The following is a 15,706-nucleotide window of genomic DNA, read 5'->3' on the forward strand; positions in this document are numbered from 1 at the left end:
GTAATTTTGCCATCTCTATGAAATATATACACCAGTCGCTTAATTTATGGAGTATCCGTTCCACGTGGAATGAAATTCGTACAATTAAAGTCTGTCAATATAAAGGAAACACTTATTTATTTCAAATAGCTCAACAAGAAAAAAGATGTAAAAAGCGTAAAAAGGTGCCGCATAAACTGAGGGACCAGTGTATACGCTTTTACCAAATATCTCATGATTTCTTTATTTCCAAATTTATGTCAAACTTTTGCCAGTATAATTACAACAGCCGAGTCTCGTAACATAACAACGTTAAGAAAATTTCCAAATTTCAATATATTTCGCATGACGGATACGATATACTCATAAAAGTTTTTCTACAAAAGTTCGAATACATTCGTAAGCCTGTGCATGATACAGATACGTAGTATAGGTGTGTGAAAGCGGGCAACGTGTACATGGAAGCAGCAAACAAAGAGGCTCTCAACTCTCAACACTTCATTCACGCGCGTACAAGCGTCATCCCTCTCGCATCATCTCTCCAGGATATAGAAGCCTCGGCAAACGTGCCGAGATGGGATACTCACGTTTCATAGCGACGCAACCATAGACACAGTCGGCGAGGAAAAATGCTCGAACGTTTGCCGATATTATCGAGGGATTACCTGAGAACGATGCCCAGCTTCCGTACGCCTCTAATCCTTCTGACGAGCACGTGGCAAAGTTATGATTGCGCTAGATGATGATCGATACCAAAAGAATTATCGTATCGGCCGTTGAGCTATGATGATAAGTCCTCCTGTGTGGCTCAAGGTATAAGTGGCTGGCGCTCACTCGTTTTTCGTTCACCTGCTTCTTGTTCCTTGGATAACTCGTGTATTCTCTTGGTGCGTAGGATTTCGTGGAAAACATACATCGAGGAACAACATATTCGGGCAGGAGGATTTGTGTGATAGGTTCGAGTAACGAGTCGAGGGATCTTAAACATTTGGTAAATAGTACGATCTTAAATCGTTCGTTGAGGTTTAGGCAACGTTCGACATTCTATTCCAAACGAATCGTAGTCTACATCAAACACTCTGCAAATTAATTTCGAAAGGAGTTTAGAATTTTCATTTCCCGAGTTGAATGTCTACGTTGGTGTGCTTTTATTGAATTAACGCATGATGTAAACAAATATGTTTTATATATCACAAATAAAGGAAGATCGAATGGAATAGAATTTCGAATTTAGTTTAACAGAGGATCACAAACTATATGGAAACTGGTATGTATAAAAGGTAAAAATACTCCAATATTATACAAGGAATCTAATGAATTGGTCAGGCCTGATCTTTACACTTTGCCTGTTAACGGTGGATACACTGTTTTCAATCTGAACGTAGTCTATGATGTCCGGAGTGTCAGATTCGAACAGATGAAACCTGTTGATTATCTTAATTCGATTTTAAAATTCATAAGAAATATCCTAGATGCTCTGAACAGTTGTAACAATCATAAAACTTAATTCAACTTCTCTTTTTACCATTTCCCGAAATGTTCTCTCCTTTAATTCCCAACTTCCCCATAACCCGAAAAGGAAATGCCTCAACGAAATTGATCACACTTTTCAAAGTAATACCACCCTTGTTCAAATCCTGATTCAGCAAACTCCAACCACACAACACTCTGCATAAAATTGTCAAACGATATTCATAAACTGTAAACTATTTCTGCCCCCACTCCTACGGAATAACCTTCTTCGTGCATTTTTCGTGATCGCAGGTTGTACTAATCTCTAACGCTCAACCACGCTCACGAGCTAAGCTAATCTCAAATGGTAAACAACGACGTTAGTCGCAAGGAAAACTGTTCTAGCTGCATAGTAAAACGCGATCGATCGTTAACAAGGGCTAGGGAATGACGGTGTACATAGAGTATCGGACTCGATTGAATATTTCACTCGAGCCAGAGTTATTCGAAGGCGGTGTTCTGCCACGGCGCCGCCGTTTCTGATAATCTGTGCCGCGTGAACACAACTATACCGTCGCGTTATGCCGTCTGGTTATCGACATCATGTACGGAGAAGTTTGCACACGATCTTTCGGGCAACGCGCCACGAGTAATCCTATTTGAGTCTGATCGTTGAGCCTCGACTACACGTGAGCCGGTCGTGATACACGCTAAAATTATATACATACATATATAAGTACTTTCTCGTACATACATCTCTCCAGTAGCAACTGCTTCTCGGATTCTTGTGAATTTTCGCGACTCAACCATCGTTTACGTATGTTCTTCGACAAAATTTCGTCTTCAGTGGAAAACCGAGGGAAATATCGTGAACGATGGGGAAAGGATGAATTTTGTGTAGGTAGTGAACTCTGATTTACTTTGGTGGAATTACCATTAGGATTTTTGGAAGTGTGCTAATTGTTTCCCAAGTATTTCTTCTTCTTTTTTTTTTTCTTGGAACGAAACTTAAGTTTTAATTGCTTGTTTTAAAACTAAGCATTCTTCAAATTTTTAATCGATTTCTAGCCATCAACTGAAAATTTACATTTTCATTTTATACGTTTCTAAAAAATGTTTGACTTATAATCTGCAGCATGCTAAAATAAAATAAAGTTCGAATTATCGAGAAAACGATTAATCTCATCCAGTTATTCCTAAATACTTAAACGATTCTTAATCAATTTCCCAAAGTACCTGCAGACTTCCAGTCGAAAGCTTTTAAACTTGAACCAACTATTTCCATCTTGAAAATTATTTATTCCATAACCACATTTTCGTATATCTATTAATCCACAGATATGCATACATTTATACAATTCAAGTTTCTCCATGATCGTTTTGTAAATTCGCTTAAATCTAACGTTACCGATAGAAAACTCTCAAAATGGAAGGTCCTCGGCGCAACGCTAAATATCCTCGAATTTTTTACCGTACAAACTTTTACATGGCTGCTAGATACAAGTACTGAAAAGTACAGTTAACCACAGTTACCGTTCGATTACTTTAAACCAACGAGCTTGCCAACTAACCAACTAACTTCCTCCAACAATGCTTAACGTGTATCCTTAAATCTCTCCAAGATCTGGTTAAAAAATTGGCAAAATCTTACATTTTTAGGAATTACGAAAACTTTGGGAAATTTAGAATATCACGAGTCACGTTTGTGAAATTTAACTGATTTTCACGCTGTTCGTCTTTACATCGCTAACGTTAATTAAGTGCCAAAATCTCTTCTGTCTGCTATTTCTTTTAAGAGTATAACATTCCCCCGTAACCCCATAAATTTAAATATCACTTTCCATATGTTCTGACGAATATTTTTAGTTCCACTGTTACTTTATTTTTATCTCAATTTTTGTTTCCCTTTTTTTTTTTTATCAAATTTATATCCTTCGTTCGCCATTCTTTCAGCACGTTGCCAATTTTTCTGATTAAAGATCCGACACAATTAAGAAAACAGTAATTTCGATACACAGAGAACTACTGTGCATTTTTAATTCTCTCTCTCTCTCTCTCTCTCTCTCTCTCTCTCTGTCTTTCTTTTAATGTTTTTTTTAGACGCTTTTTTAAGCGTAACGTCACGTTTTCGCGGGTAACTTCGCGATAGAATTCCAGATTACGCTCCGCACTTTCATTCTATCACGCTATATTCGGAATTCTAAATTTAATTCTGAAAATTTGCTCGACAGCAAAGAACGGCGGAACTTATGAAACAACTTAATAATAACTTTTGCCGATTCGTTAATAGGCCAAAGTAACCCGGCTAGTTCTTCTGATGTTAAACTGCGTGTCGTAATAACCTGTACACGAACCGAAATCGCAAAACGCGACCGTATAATCGTGCTTTCGCGATTTTAGATGTCGAACGAGTGACGCTCGTTCTAAAAAGCCGTAATGGAAACGTCGCTAATCGACGAAAGTTTACGAGCAAAAACTGGGCGGGTAAATGACACCATCAGATGAGAATATTAAAGCGGAAGCTTGCGAAAGTTTCAAACGATATAAAACCGGAATTCATTGCAACTGCAGTCTTAAAGATATGGCCGAACCATTCGCCAAATTACGTTCGTTAATTAAAAATTCTTTAAGTATGCGCCTGTTCGTTCGTCAATTAATACAGGGTGTTTAAAGAAGTGGGCGATATTTTCCGCACTGATAATCATAGTGATTTAAGTTAAATCTTTGGGAATTTGGATTTCCTATTAAATTACCTACTATTTTATTATTTAAATAAATATTATCTCGTTAGTTCCATAATTAATTAAACTGTAGTGTAGCTTTCCTTTCTCTGTGTTTTCACGCCATGGAAAAATATACTCACTTCTTTTTTCGTAATAATCAACGCGGAATATTATTTTATGAAAAATAACATTCGTCTAACTTAAACCGCTATGATTCGATCTCAGAATTATATTTCAGCGAAACGATTTGGATTCTACTCTAAAACACATGCTGTACGTTTTTCTTTTTATCAACGACGTTTCCATTATGGTTAGTTAATCGGCATGTTAGTGACACAATACGCAACGTCTTTTCTCGCTTAAACTCTATTTACGTTAAATTTGATATATCGTTAAATGTTCAACGTGATTTATATAAATCGGAAGTTCAACTTTCGCCAGTTAATAGTAATATCTGCGTTATAATTATTTGTTTAAAAAATCGATTAATCTCATCGATAAGAAAAGGCGGAAAGATGCAGATGCTTTATAAGGGAGGTATTTTGTTTCTTCGAAAGAAACATTATTTAAAGGAAGCTTTCTAACGAAGCGGTTTCTGGCAATTTCTCAGAGTTTCGTTTCACGTACTTTTTCTCAAAGACAAGTACGTTTAATCGCGGCTAGCGCAATCAAAAGTTGTTTATATTGATTCTTTCCATTTAACCGCAACATCCTCTTCAACTAAAAAACAAGCAACGTTCTTCGAACAGAGCTTTCGAAGATTTACGTAGACACTTGAAAATATCGATTCAAGTCGCCCTGGTTATCGAGTCAATTGAAAAATTAGAAAGGTTCACAGAGAAGATCTTCTGTGAAATTCTTATAATTTCATATTTAGTCACTAATTGGAATATTGCAAGTAAAAATAGAATTTTGTATCTATTTTTTACTATTAAATAGATTCTAAGTAGGAAAATGAATACGCTCGTTCAATATTTTTGCATAAGAATAAAAAATCAATGCTTCGAACTATTTAATCCTATCACACAACCAACAACGTGTTACGCGAATCTCTCGATGTGGATCAACCCTTCCAAACATGGACAACGTGTAATCGGATTGTTTCATACACACGAAATGCCTTCGTTCAGGAAACCAGAGAGCAAAAGCGGTCGGAAAAGCGAGGAACGTGGGTCACGAAAGAACCAATATTTGTGCGAATCACATGGTCACTGCTATTAATGGGACGAACTACTAAATTCAAGATCGACAAAAAGAAAAATAATCTCTCGAAGAAGCGTTGGAATTCAGTATCCGGCATCTCGATATTTTCTTCGATCCTTTCGAAACTAACAGGATAATGCTATGCAAATTTTTACAAAATCTATCGACCTTTTATTAATTCCTACTACATGAGATACGTCTATAATTTTACATCGATTTTTTTTTGCAGTTGATCTTGAAGTTAATTTTCACCGATGAACCGCCCTTTTCCCTTTACAGATTATTTTGTATGTTATTTGAAAATCGCCAACTTTAACTTGCTTCTGTTAACTTGCAATTCCGTAATTATAAAAGTTCGCAGTTAAGGGACGACCCAGTTGGCAAGTTAAACAACGTGTCTACTAAATGTCTGCTTCTTATAAACTCGTGAACAACGACGGGAATTTGTTCCTCAGATTGGATTAGAACGCTTCGATGGATATAAGGGGTGAGGACATCGATTGTGTTAAGGCAATGTACTGTGGCGAATATAATACGTTCACTTGTAGTTCAGAGCGTTGAGATGTAAAAGGTATTTTTTAATAATCGTCGCTATCAACGAAGTTGATATCAACAGAATTTCAATTTTGCCTATGGAATTTAAATAAAATTGAAATGTGGGAAATTTAACTGCAGAAAATTCGAATTCGGAGCGTGTATGCAATTGGAAGTTTGACGGTGAAAGCTTTTTATTCCAACCACGAAAATAGTAGAATGTCCAACCAATGAGCATTGGTATTTAGAACATTGAAATGTAGGAAATTAGAATTTGAAACACGAAAAATGAAAATTTGTAAATGTAAAATGTAGATGAATATCGTAAAACATTAAAAGGCTCTGATTTCGTTTCATTTTACGCTGGTGCGAAGGTATTTACATTTCGCGAAGTGAAACGCTACAACGCAGGAGAAGTAGCGCGAGTTTAATGGAACTTTATTTTCCGTCCATATTTTCGACATGGAACAACACGAATGTCATTTTACTCCTTTTACTCTACCGGTCTCGTGCGTACAGCAAATGAAGATTTAATTAAACCTTTCGCAACAATTATAAGTTTAATTAGAAAAGCTGCTTAATCGCTGTTTTCGTCTCTGTATTACTGGAACGCCCTTTATGTAATTGCAATTTTACAGAAAATCGTACAATCTATAAAACTTCAAATTCTAAAGATTAAAAGCACGTAGAAGGTACAGTTCGTTTACATTTTATAACGACCTCTTTCGCTTTGACGTTCTCTCTTGTCGCTGGGAAACTCAACATGTATGGATCTTGACAAAACGTATTTTAAAAAGGTACGTGAAATAAGAGATTCTTACTATGAGATACGTTCCGTCATTTTCTGAATATATCTCATATAATGCGAAGTAATTGCTGATAAAAAGGGGGAAGCGAACTTTGTTACATTCTTTAACGCGCTAATTTCCTACGTTTGACAGCTGGAATATTTTTATTTTACACGAGAACCGTACCAAACGCGAGATACGAACTTTTAAAAATCTAGGACAGGCCGAAACGAATTCAATTTTCAGTCTACCAAGTCAGGGGCTATCGATTTCACAGCCACCGCCTGTCCCTTTTCCCTTTTACAAAGCTGCAGGGTTAAAAATTTGATAAAGTTCGAGGAAATTGATCAAACGAGTAATCCTGCGGATCTACTAATTTTAAAGAATATTTGTGCAATAAACTATCACCTGCTATACGAAACTACAACTTTTTTACAACTAATAAACTCGAGCAATCCAGGTTTTACTATACCGGAGGAAACCAGATACCAAAAGCGCTTATATTTAATTAGTTTGTTAAATTTAATTGTTTGTTGTCAATCAAAGTTGCGTAATCGCTGTTTCAATCTCTGTATTACCGAAACACCCTTTATGTAACTACGATTTTACGGAGAATCGCGCGTTGCATGAAACTCCGACTTCTGGAGATTAAAAACACGTCGGAGGAAAGTTCATGCACATTCTTCAGCTAGCAATTTCGCTTGGATTTTGCGGATCTAACCGAAAGCAATGGACACGATCGATCTGCCTAACCATCTCGACAAAGCAGAAAAATATCGTTTCCGCGAGGAACATAAAACTCAGCATAGCTTTATCAAATTTTCCATTATCGAAATCACTCGGTTTTACAGCGGGACCGGGCGCGATACGAAGGAAACGTTTAAGTTGAGGCGAGCCAGACAATATCTCGACACAAGGGACCCGGTCGCTGGCTGGTCTATCGTTTCCAGTTTGTAATAACGTTTGAAACTAAGAGTGCCAGGCTATCAGAAGAGCCGCGGTTGCCGCGTCGAACCTTGGAACAGGAAATCCGTGCACCGAGCGGAATTCGTCGAGTTTAGGAGAGCGTAAAACGTTTAAGTATGGCCATCAAATTTTCCGCTCGCACATTTACGATGTTGGACCCAGCACGTTGGTCCGCTGGGAAGCTGAGTCGAATCGAATCACCGCCTGTCTCAGAATTAATATCATCTTGGTGGGAACGTTGGTGCGAATCGGCACTGCAAACGATTGAGAAATTTCGATTTTCGGTGCCCTCCAACAGCTGGCTGGATTAGAGACACTGAACGCTTCAAAGACGAAATTTCGTGAAATTGTGTTTGTAAGAAGGGATTGTTTAATGGATTTTTCACGCTTGTTTTAGACACAGAAAATATTCTTCTACGCTGTGTACTCGATCTTCTAAATAATATGTAGGTCTTTGTATTACGAGATGATTGTCAGTGTGGTAACGATATTTCCTTTCTATATCTAACTTAGAATATATTATAAGTCACTTATAGAGTTACGAGTAGTTCATTTAATTAATTGAACAAATAATGAAAGAACAGGTTTATTAAAAAATGGTTTGGTTTCAGAGTACATGTGTGCGTATATTGCTGACCATAGGTATTAAAATATGTATCGATTGATCCAAATTGTTAAAATATTTAATTAATAAAATACACGTTTGACGTTATACTAAAACTGCCAGACTCGTCGAAATGATCGATTTCAGGTTTCTTTTTATTTTTCCTATTATTAAAAACATGCAGCTGGTTCCAGCAAAGCTAATATTGTCTTTTATTGAAACAGAAATGTAGCTATATGTGATATCGGTATATTTTCATCACACCACTCTAATTTTTCATTCGTCCACAATTCATTAACCCTGCTGTATATCGTTTATATCATTATCAACCTAATTATACTTTTTTACCGTTAAAAGTTTTACTCAATTTGTGAAGAATGTGAGAGAATAGTTATCAATATTTGTTTTATTAATTATCAATAATTTCATATCATAAGAGTTTCTTCTAAAACAAATTAATTCTCGATTAAAAATCTTTTTATTCTTAAAACGAAAGCAAGATTGGAAAAATAAAAATTCGAAGACGCAAGACAAAAGAATTAAGGATCAGAAAAGTCCCTACTAGAATTTGTCTGTAGAATTAAATACCGCTATATATCTTTGGCTTTGTTACAAAATTCTGCCGTCATCTCTAATTTTTTTCACAATATGAAACACGTAGATTATTATAATTCTAAATTTATATTATCCTACATATACAATCGCTACTGAAGGGGTAACTGTGTTTAATCTGTACAGAACTTAAGAGTACTGGTTCTTAAACTCAAGTAGCTACTTAAGTAGCTACGTGAATGTTTAAAATATACATACACCTTCGCTCAAAAGGCTTAAGATATTTTGCCATTTTTCTTTTATAATTTGATAAAGCCTGATATTATGAACCTTAAACTATTTTTATTTTTTAGCAAAACCGTTCGTATACCAGCAGCGTTGTATACCTATTTTAATGCATAATGCAGGTAACTCGAGTCCTTACGAGCGAAATAATTCCCATCATAACCAGTTTTTCTGTGATGTAACGTTATATGAATATAAATATCACGAGTCTCCTAGAAATAGCAAAGGAGCTGGAAATAAGATGCAAAATGAGTATCGAGCGCTTATAGCGCAACGTATATTAAAAATTTCTCTAATATTCTCCTTTTATAGGCTTACAGCGAAAATACGTACCTCTACGTATAAAAGAATTGTAATTAAATGTTCCCGTTAATCATGTGAATTAATACTTATAACAGACGCGTCTGCTTACAAGTTAAATATGAAAAATTCAGACGCTCAAGATATAACAAAGCTTTATGCAAAGGCGCACACCAAACAAGTGGATTAAGATTTGTGAAAATTCCAGAACAGGGAATTATTGGAAAATGTTTACTTTGGCAAAAAGTGGCAATTTAAATGCGCAAGAGAATATCTTTCTAACGAATGCTTGGACCCACGAGAATCTTAAATTGACTAAAAGCGAGCGTTGCTCAATTTTACGAATTTTTACACGACAATACGTTCTGGGATGATTCAACTACTAGAAGAAGACAATATCTTCCTCTAAAGTCCATTTGTCATGAAATCTTCGATTACGACTAATGAAAACATTAACATGCACAACTATCAGAGTTTTCTTTCCGCGAACGAACATCTGAATGAAATAAATTGAAACGGAAGAAATTAAGTAACAAAAATTCTATGTGTATGTAGCCTATACATAACAAGAAAGGACAGAAAATATGATATCCTCAATTTTAGATTTCTGCCAATAATAAACTAACTTTAAATTCTCAGCCTTGAATTGTAGCTCGTATATCTACCGCTCATAAAAATTTCCAAATATAGATATTTACTAAACAATCTCTAGAAGTTATTAAATTCTTCATCTTTCTAAAATTGTACACAATTACAGCTAACTTTGGGCGATCAAGTTTGAAGGACAGTGGATATTTAGATCGTTTAAGAGTTAAGATGATGGAGCAGGATAGAATATCCGTACGTCTCTATGAATCTTTGAAACGAAGACGCCATTGATCTACGGAAGTTGGTAGAAGTTGAGATACCAAGATAGATACATAACACAGAGCATCTGAGTGTTTTACACGTATCTTCCAAGTGTAGATGTACGTGGTTTACGTAGAAGTTTAAAGGACAGAATGGTGTCTATAGATTATTTAGATCTCTGCGTGAATCTTTGAAGCGTGCGCTTCATTCTGTGCAAGACTTGCAACTTCGTGATAGGAAGAATGATACAATTGTGGTTGATACAAAAGTTACAAGACATATAGCCTACGCAAGTCTTTGAAACATTTTTATATCCAATTACATAAACTTATGAATGCGATTAAGGAGGTAGAAATTAAATAGAAACGTGTCTCGTTCTTCAAATATTAAGACGAACGTTTAATTTATGTATTTCGTACGTTTCAAGTATTAAATTTCGATCACCATAGTTGTAACGATTCATATATCATTGAATCCCTGAAAAATATGCTTCTATATTTCATATATATATGTTGGGTTCACATTATGATTAGAGTTAGAGGCGTGAAACGAATCTTCACTTGGATTAGACACTATTGTTATGCAATAGAGGAGGTATTTACTAGTGCAAAAATGATTATTACAGAATTTGACAAGTAATCGTGGTAATTAGAGACTCGAGAAGCTAATGACAGTGATCCTAGGTTCGATAACGAATCCGCGGTCAACGGGATAACAATGCGCCTTCCTCCAAAGTCCAAGTTGTAGCCAACTTCTCCGTCCATGGCAGAATCTAGATCAAAGTGTTAAGGGATTTTCCCAAAATTCCAGAGAAAAGGTTCCGGTGTCCTTTCATCTCCGACATATATATATGTATATATATGAAAATCAAAAGGTCGAATTATACATGAAAGAGAAGATTCTCAGTTTTAGGATGCGTAAAATAAATTGGAATGATAAATATAAACATCCTCGATCTATTTAGTAGCAATCTGCGTGGAAATTAAAGCAGCAGAACAAGACAGGTGATCAGTCTAAACTGAAACGACGAAGGAATATCTGCATCGAATAACCAGGCATGATATATCCACAGTTTGAAACCATTTATTTAGTTTGTATAGAAACTAAACCTGTGAAACGGTAAATACGAAATTCTATAGGTATCCATGTGAGTTTTTGGACAGTTTACAACATACGGAATATTATTATAAATTACCCGAAACCTAACGTACTCTACGAAATCCGTCTAGAAATTGAAATATAAAAAGTATATAATATGAAGAAATGTATGCAAATTCTTAAAACGCAACTTTATTCTATTAATTATGTTGTAAGAAAGTAAATCAACGTGATACTTTCCATACGTGCAATTTCACGAATCACGAGGAAGAAATGTGTGAACATTGCATATTTCACAGATTATCTTAATGCAATGCAACTGACGCTTAAACTCTTACGATGAAAGTTCAACGAAATATACAAATGCGCAACGTAACGAAATATCTTTGGCAGTCACAAAATTAAAAATTCATTACGTGCATCGTGTATCGCACCGAAGCATCGACCTAGAGGAATAAATCGTCTACCCTATTAACGAACGCCACTGAGGTACGATCCTATTAGATAAATACATCCTCTGTCATTATACCTCACTTTGCTTTAATCTGAACACATACGAGTGGTAGCAAGGTGAGTTTAGTCTCTAGACACGCCCTTTCATTGTCAAGCTCGAACACTACAAAACCTAATACGTATTTATACATTTGGAAAAAGCATATATATACTTCGTACGTAACATTACGTCTTTCCGTAGCAACTTAATATTTCTCCTTAAAACACCGCATACAAATTGTTCGTCACGAAACGATTCGACGTCGACCTTTCTCCTACGCAACAAATTGCTTCTAGTGAAAAATCATCCCACTCATTTTCAACCACGAACACCACGAAATCAGCCAGAACCGTTCGAAGATACAAATAATGAAAAAGCAGCTGCATCTTTCGAAAATCTGAAAACTCATCCTAAAACGCGAAAAAACGTGTAGCCGCGATGATATGGAGATATCATTTTGGATGGTAAGAAGAGCCTTTGGAATACGATCGATTGTAAAGGATCGTCGCGCTAGATCCGCAGTTGTCGGTACGCACGCGTGCGCTATTGCGCGTGCGCGTGCTTGGTACGCGTGTGCGTGAGCAGCGTGTCGCTACGCGTGTAAACCGCAGGACAGAGCGGGCAGGCGTACTTTCCCGGGAAATGCACGTAATAGTGATTGCGCACGTTCGACACGACCTTACCGCACAACGAGCACCGCCTCCTCTCGTCGGTGTTACTCTGTCTCTCAAATATTTGCGATATCCGCCAATTTTTCAGCTCTGCAACAACAGAAACCACAGGGTCAGCGCAAGCCTGACGAAAATGCGTCGCCGCGTCATCTCTCTATTTCTGGCTTTCTCTTTTCTATCTTTTTCTCTCTTTTTTTCCTATTTTTCTTTGTTTTCTCGCTTCAATTCGAATTTCGATTCTGTTTCGCGTTCTCTCCGCCCCCAGCGTGCGCACGTGTGCGTGTAAGGCTGCATGTTAACTCGCAGGAAGTGGATACGGTTCCTATTTATTAGTCTTAGAAGTTATTTGCAATTCGAAAATTTTCATCCGTGCAACATTGTTCACGCGGTAGAAACTGGTTCGCGCATGTTCGTACGAGATGATCGAAACGATGGGAGGAATTGAAAATATTGGAGTTTCTCTCGTGGAATTAGGAATCGATTAGGATCTTTTTACGCAGCTTCGGATCTCGTTCGTTACAATTAGACGCGTAGTATTTAAGTGAATCGTATCGTTTATCAAGTCCAGGTAATTTGTACCTTTGGTCTGTGCATTCCTCCGCCAAGTAGATGCTGGCTCGCATATGTTTATTTGTATAACGGGATGATGAAAACGACAGTAGAAATATTGCAATTTTTCGCGAGAAAGACTATCTAACAGCACTCTTACACAAGCTATTTTGTAACTTGAAGTTTCGTTCCTAACACATATAGCACTTGGATCGTGTCGTTTGTAAATGATCCACCTGCGATACGGTGGTGTCTGCGCTACGTTTAAACTTCCAGAATATAACAGTGGAATTGCGGATTGCGAAAAGACAATTAAGAAAATGTTATACTTCTATATGTTCGATCAGTAAACGCTGCATAAATATAAAATCCTGCAGGACTATATAATAGATGGATATCGATACAAAATCCTACAGACACTAAACCTGTTCGAATATAATCTTTTGCCACGTAGCTTAGCGCATGATCTGTACGAACACTCTCAAACAAAAACAAAAGAAAACACACACACACACGAACTATTCATAGGAATGTTACTACGCGTGTGAAGTTTTGGAAAGGTCATGCATCGATTCGCTGTGGAATTGAATTAATAATTCAAGCGGGACAAAATGCCTTTCGCGTTGAACGCAGGAACACCTTTTCACGGCTTTCAGGATACAGATCGGAAGTATCAACGTGAAAGAACGGAAGAGAAATGGTCTTTCTCTGTCACTCGTTCTACTTCGACGCTCTCGACGTCTTTGAATCGGTAGCGGGGACTTGTTGCGTTGCTGTCAGAAAACGAAATGCAAATGTAACTGGTATCGACAATTTGTCTCGATTTTCTGGATGACTGCGCGAGGACCTTCTTTGAAGTATTTTAACGACGACGTTTCTGTTATTCATTTTGTTATTGATTGTTCAATTTTTTAATTCCTTAATGTAATTCTTTGACTCAACTTTTTTACGAATTATAGGCGTAATTTCGTGTTGCAAGATGATTTGACGATAAGAATTTACGTTCGTGAGCAAATTATCGCGCAGTTCGATTCATCCTAATCGTATAATCGTTAATTATACATAAGTGTACAACTTGATAGAAGTTTCCATCTTTAGAGTCGAACATCGTGTTTCAATATAGATAGCACTTTTGCGATTAGAATGAAATTAAATAGCAATTAAACATACGTTAAAAAGAGATTAAATATCAATATCAGTGAAAAGTAATCATTTTTACAAGCTGTAACTTACGTTAATCTACAATTACCTATAGTAATCTGCGATTACATTTGTATACCTTAAAGCTTCTTTATCCTCTAAACAGTCTTACGATTACTCCAAATCCATACCACTAACCCTCGAGACAATTATGCTTCTTATCAGCTAACACCAGAGATATAAACTCCATAACATCGCCCTGTATTTCAACTACCAATAAAAGGAACAATAAACCTGGCTCTCGGTTAACGAGGAATCCTCTCGACTCGTTGCAAAGCCAGGAATCACAAAACTGTCGCTTTGTTTCGTCACGGATAACAAGCTAGTGAACGTTGGAGCGGCAGGGAAAATAAAACTGAAGCGATGCACGCGGTGTCGGTGGACGAAGGAAAATTGGTCAGCGTGACAACGACGGGACGCGAGGATCGTCAGAAATGGCGGAAAGTGGATGCCGCCCAGGCGAATTATCGGACGTTTGAACGCGGCCCCGATATTTTAGTTTTTCCAACAGCGATACGTCCGACCGCCGGATCCGACGACAGCAGCCGGATGTATCGGCAGAGACACGGGTACGGCAAACAGCGTCGCGACGCCTCTGCCTGAAACTGACGATCGACACATACAGTGATCTGAAACGAAACGCTTCAAACGAAATGAAACTGTTGCTGTCGAACGTCTCTAGAGACGCGTGCCCTGGTTAAAACCAGGTATCACAGCTGGCAGAAATTACGATGATTCGGACGCTCGATGATCGCATTCGCACGCTAAACTTGCCCCACTTGCGACTGCGTTAACCTCCGTACGATGATCGACGACCGTTTCTCGGTTGACTGGAACCCAAGTTTTGCATTATTGATCTTATTATAGACACAGTGTGTTCACATTTTGAACTGTTGAGGTGAAACAACGCGAACGATACTTTCAAAAATATCATTAGCACCGTAACGAGACTCGACTATTATGAGTATTACGTATGGTTAAAGTTTGAAAGAAATTTGAAAATGTATGTAAAAGCTGCAAGGTATATTTAGTGCAAATATATATTTCGCGAAGTTTACGAAGATTATTTAAACAAGTATTCGTTGTATTTTATAAAGAATCCGATATTCACTTTGGGATTACTTTTAACGTTTATTATACGTTTAACACTTTGCGAGAATTAATTTTTTATTGAATATATAATTGCTGCGAATATCTTGTAACTTCCATATACACGTTTGGATTGATCGAGAATTTGATCGATATAGAGTATTTTGAATTATTTTCCATTTTGTGCGGGTCAGTGCTGCGTGTTATAGGAATTCTAAGACTCTCGCTATAAATCTAATTTTAATCAATTTTTCATTTAAGATTAGCAGATGTTCGACTTATGGGCGGGATAACGTCCGATTACGTGTACGTAAGTTCGTTCGACGTCGAGTAGCGTACGGACGTTAACGGGCAGGGAGAAGAACAATGAT

At 37.0% G+C, this 15,706-nt stretch overlaps 1 protein-coding gene across 4 annotated transcripts in view; it reads right to left on the bottom strand.

Annotated features, from left to right (window-relative positions):
• LOC126920010 (sex determination protein fruitless) overlaps positions 1-15,706 on the bottom strand; it is an 80,772-nt gene that overhangs the window by 10,187 nt on the left and 54,879 nt on the right. Inside the window, exon 5 of one of the 4 annotated variants that reach the window (XM_050729828.1) lies at positions 2,710-12,587. The exons of 2 other annotated variants lie outside the window; for them this stretch is intronic. In XM_050729828.1, coding sequence (XP_050585785.1) covers positions 12,370-12,587 — 218 coding nt within the window. In that variant the 3' untranslated portion in view covers positions 2,710-12,369. Of the gene's footprint in view, positions 1-2,709; positions 12,588-15,431 lie in introns of those variants that run through there. One more of the 4 variants, XM_050729839.1, reaches the window with a different exon arrangement.

Source organism: Bombus affinis, chromosome 9 (assembly GCF_024516045.1).
Source record: "Bombus affinis isolate iyBomAffi1 chromosome 9, iyBomAffi1.2, whole genome shotgun sequence".
Taxonomy (NCBI): domain Eukaryota; kingdom Metazoa; phylum Arthropoda; class Insecta; order Hymenoptera; family Apidae; genus Bombus; species Bombus affinis.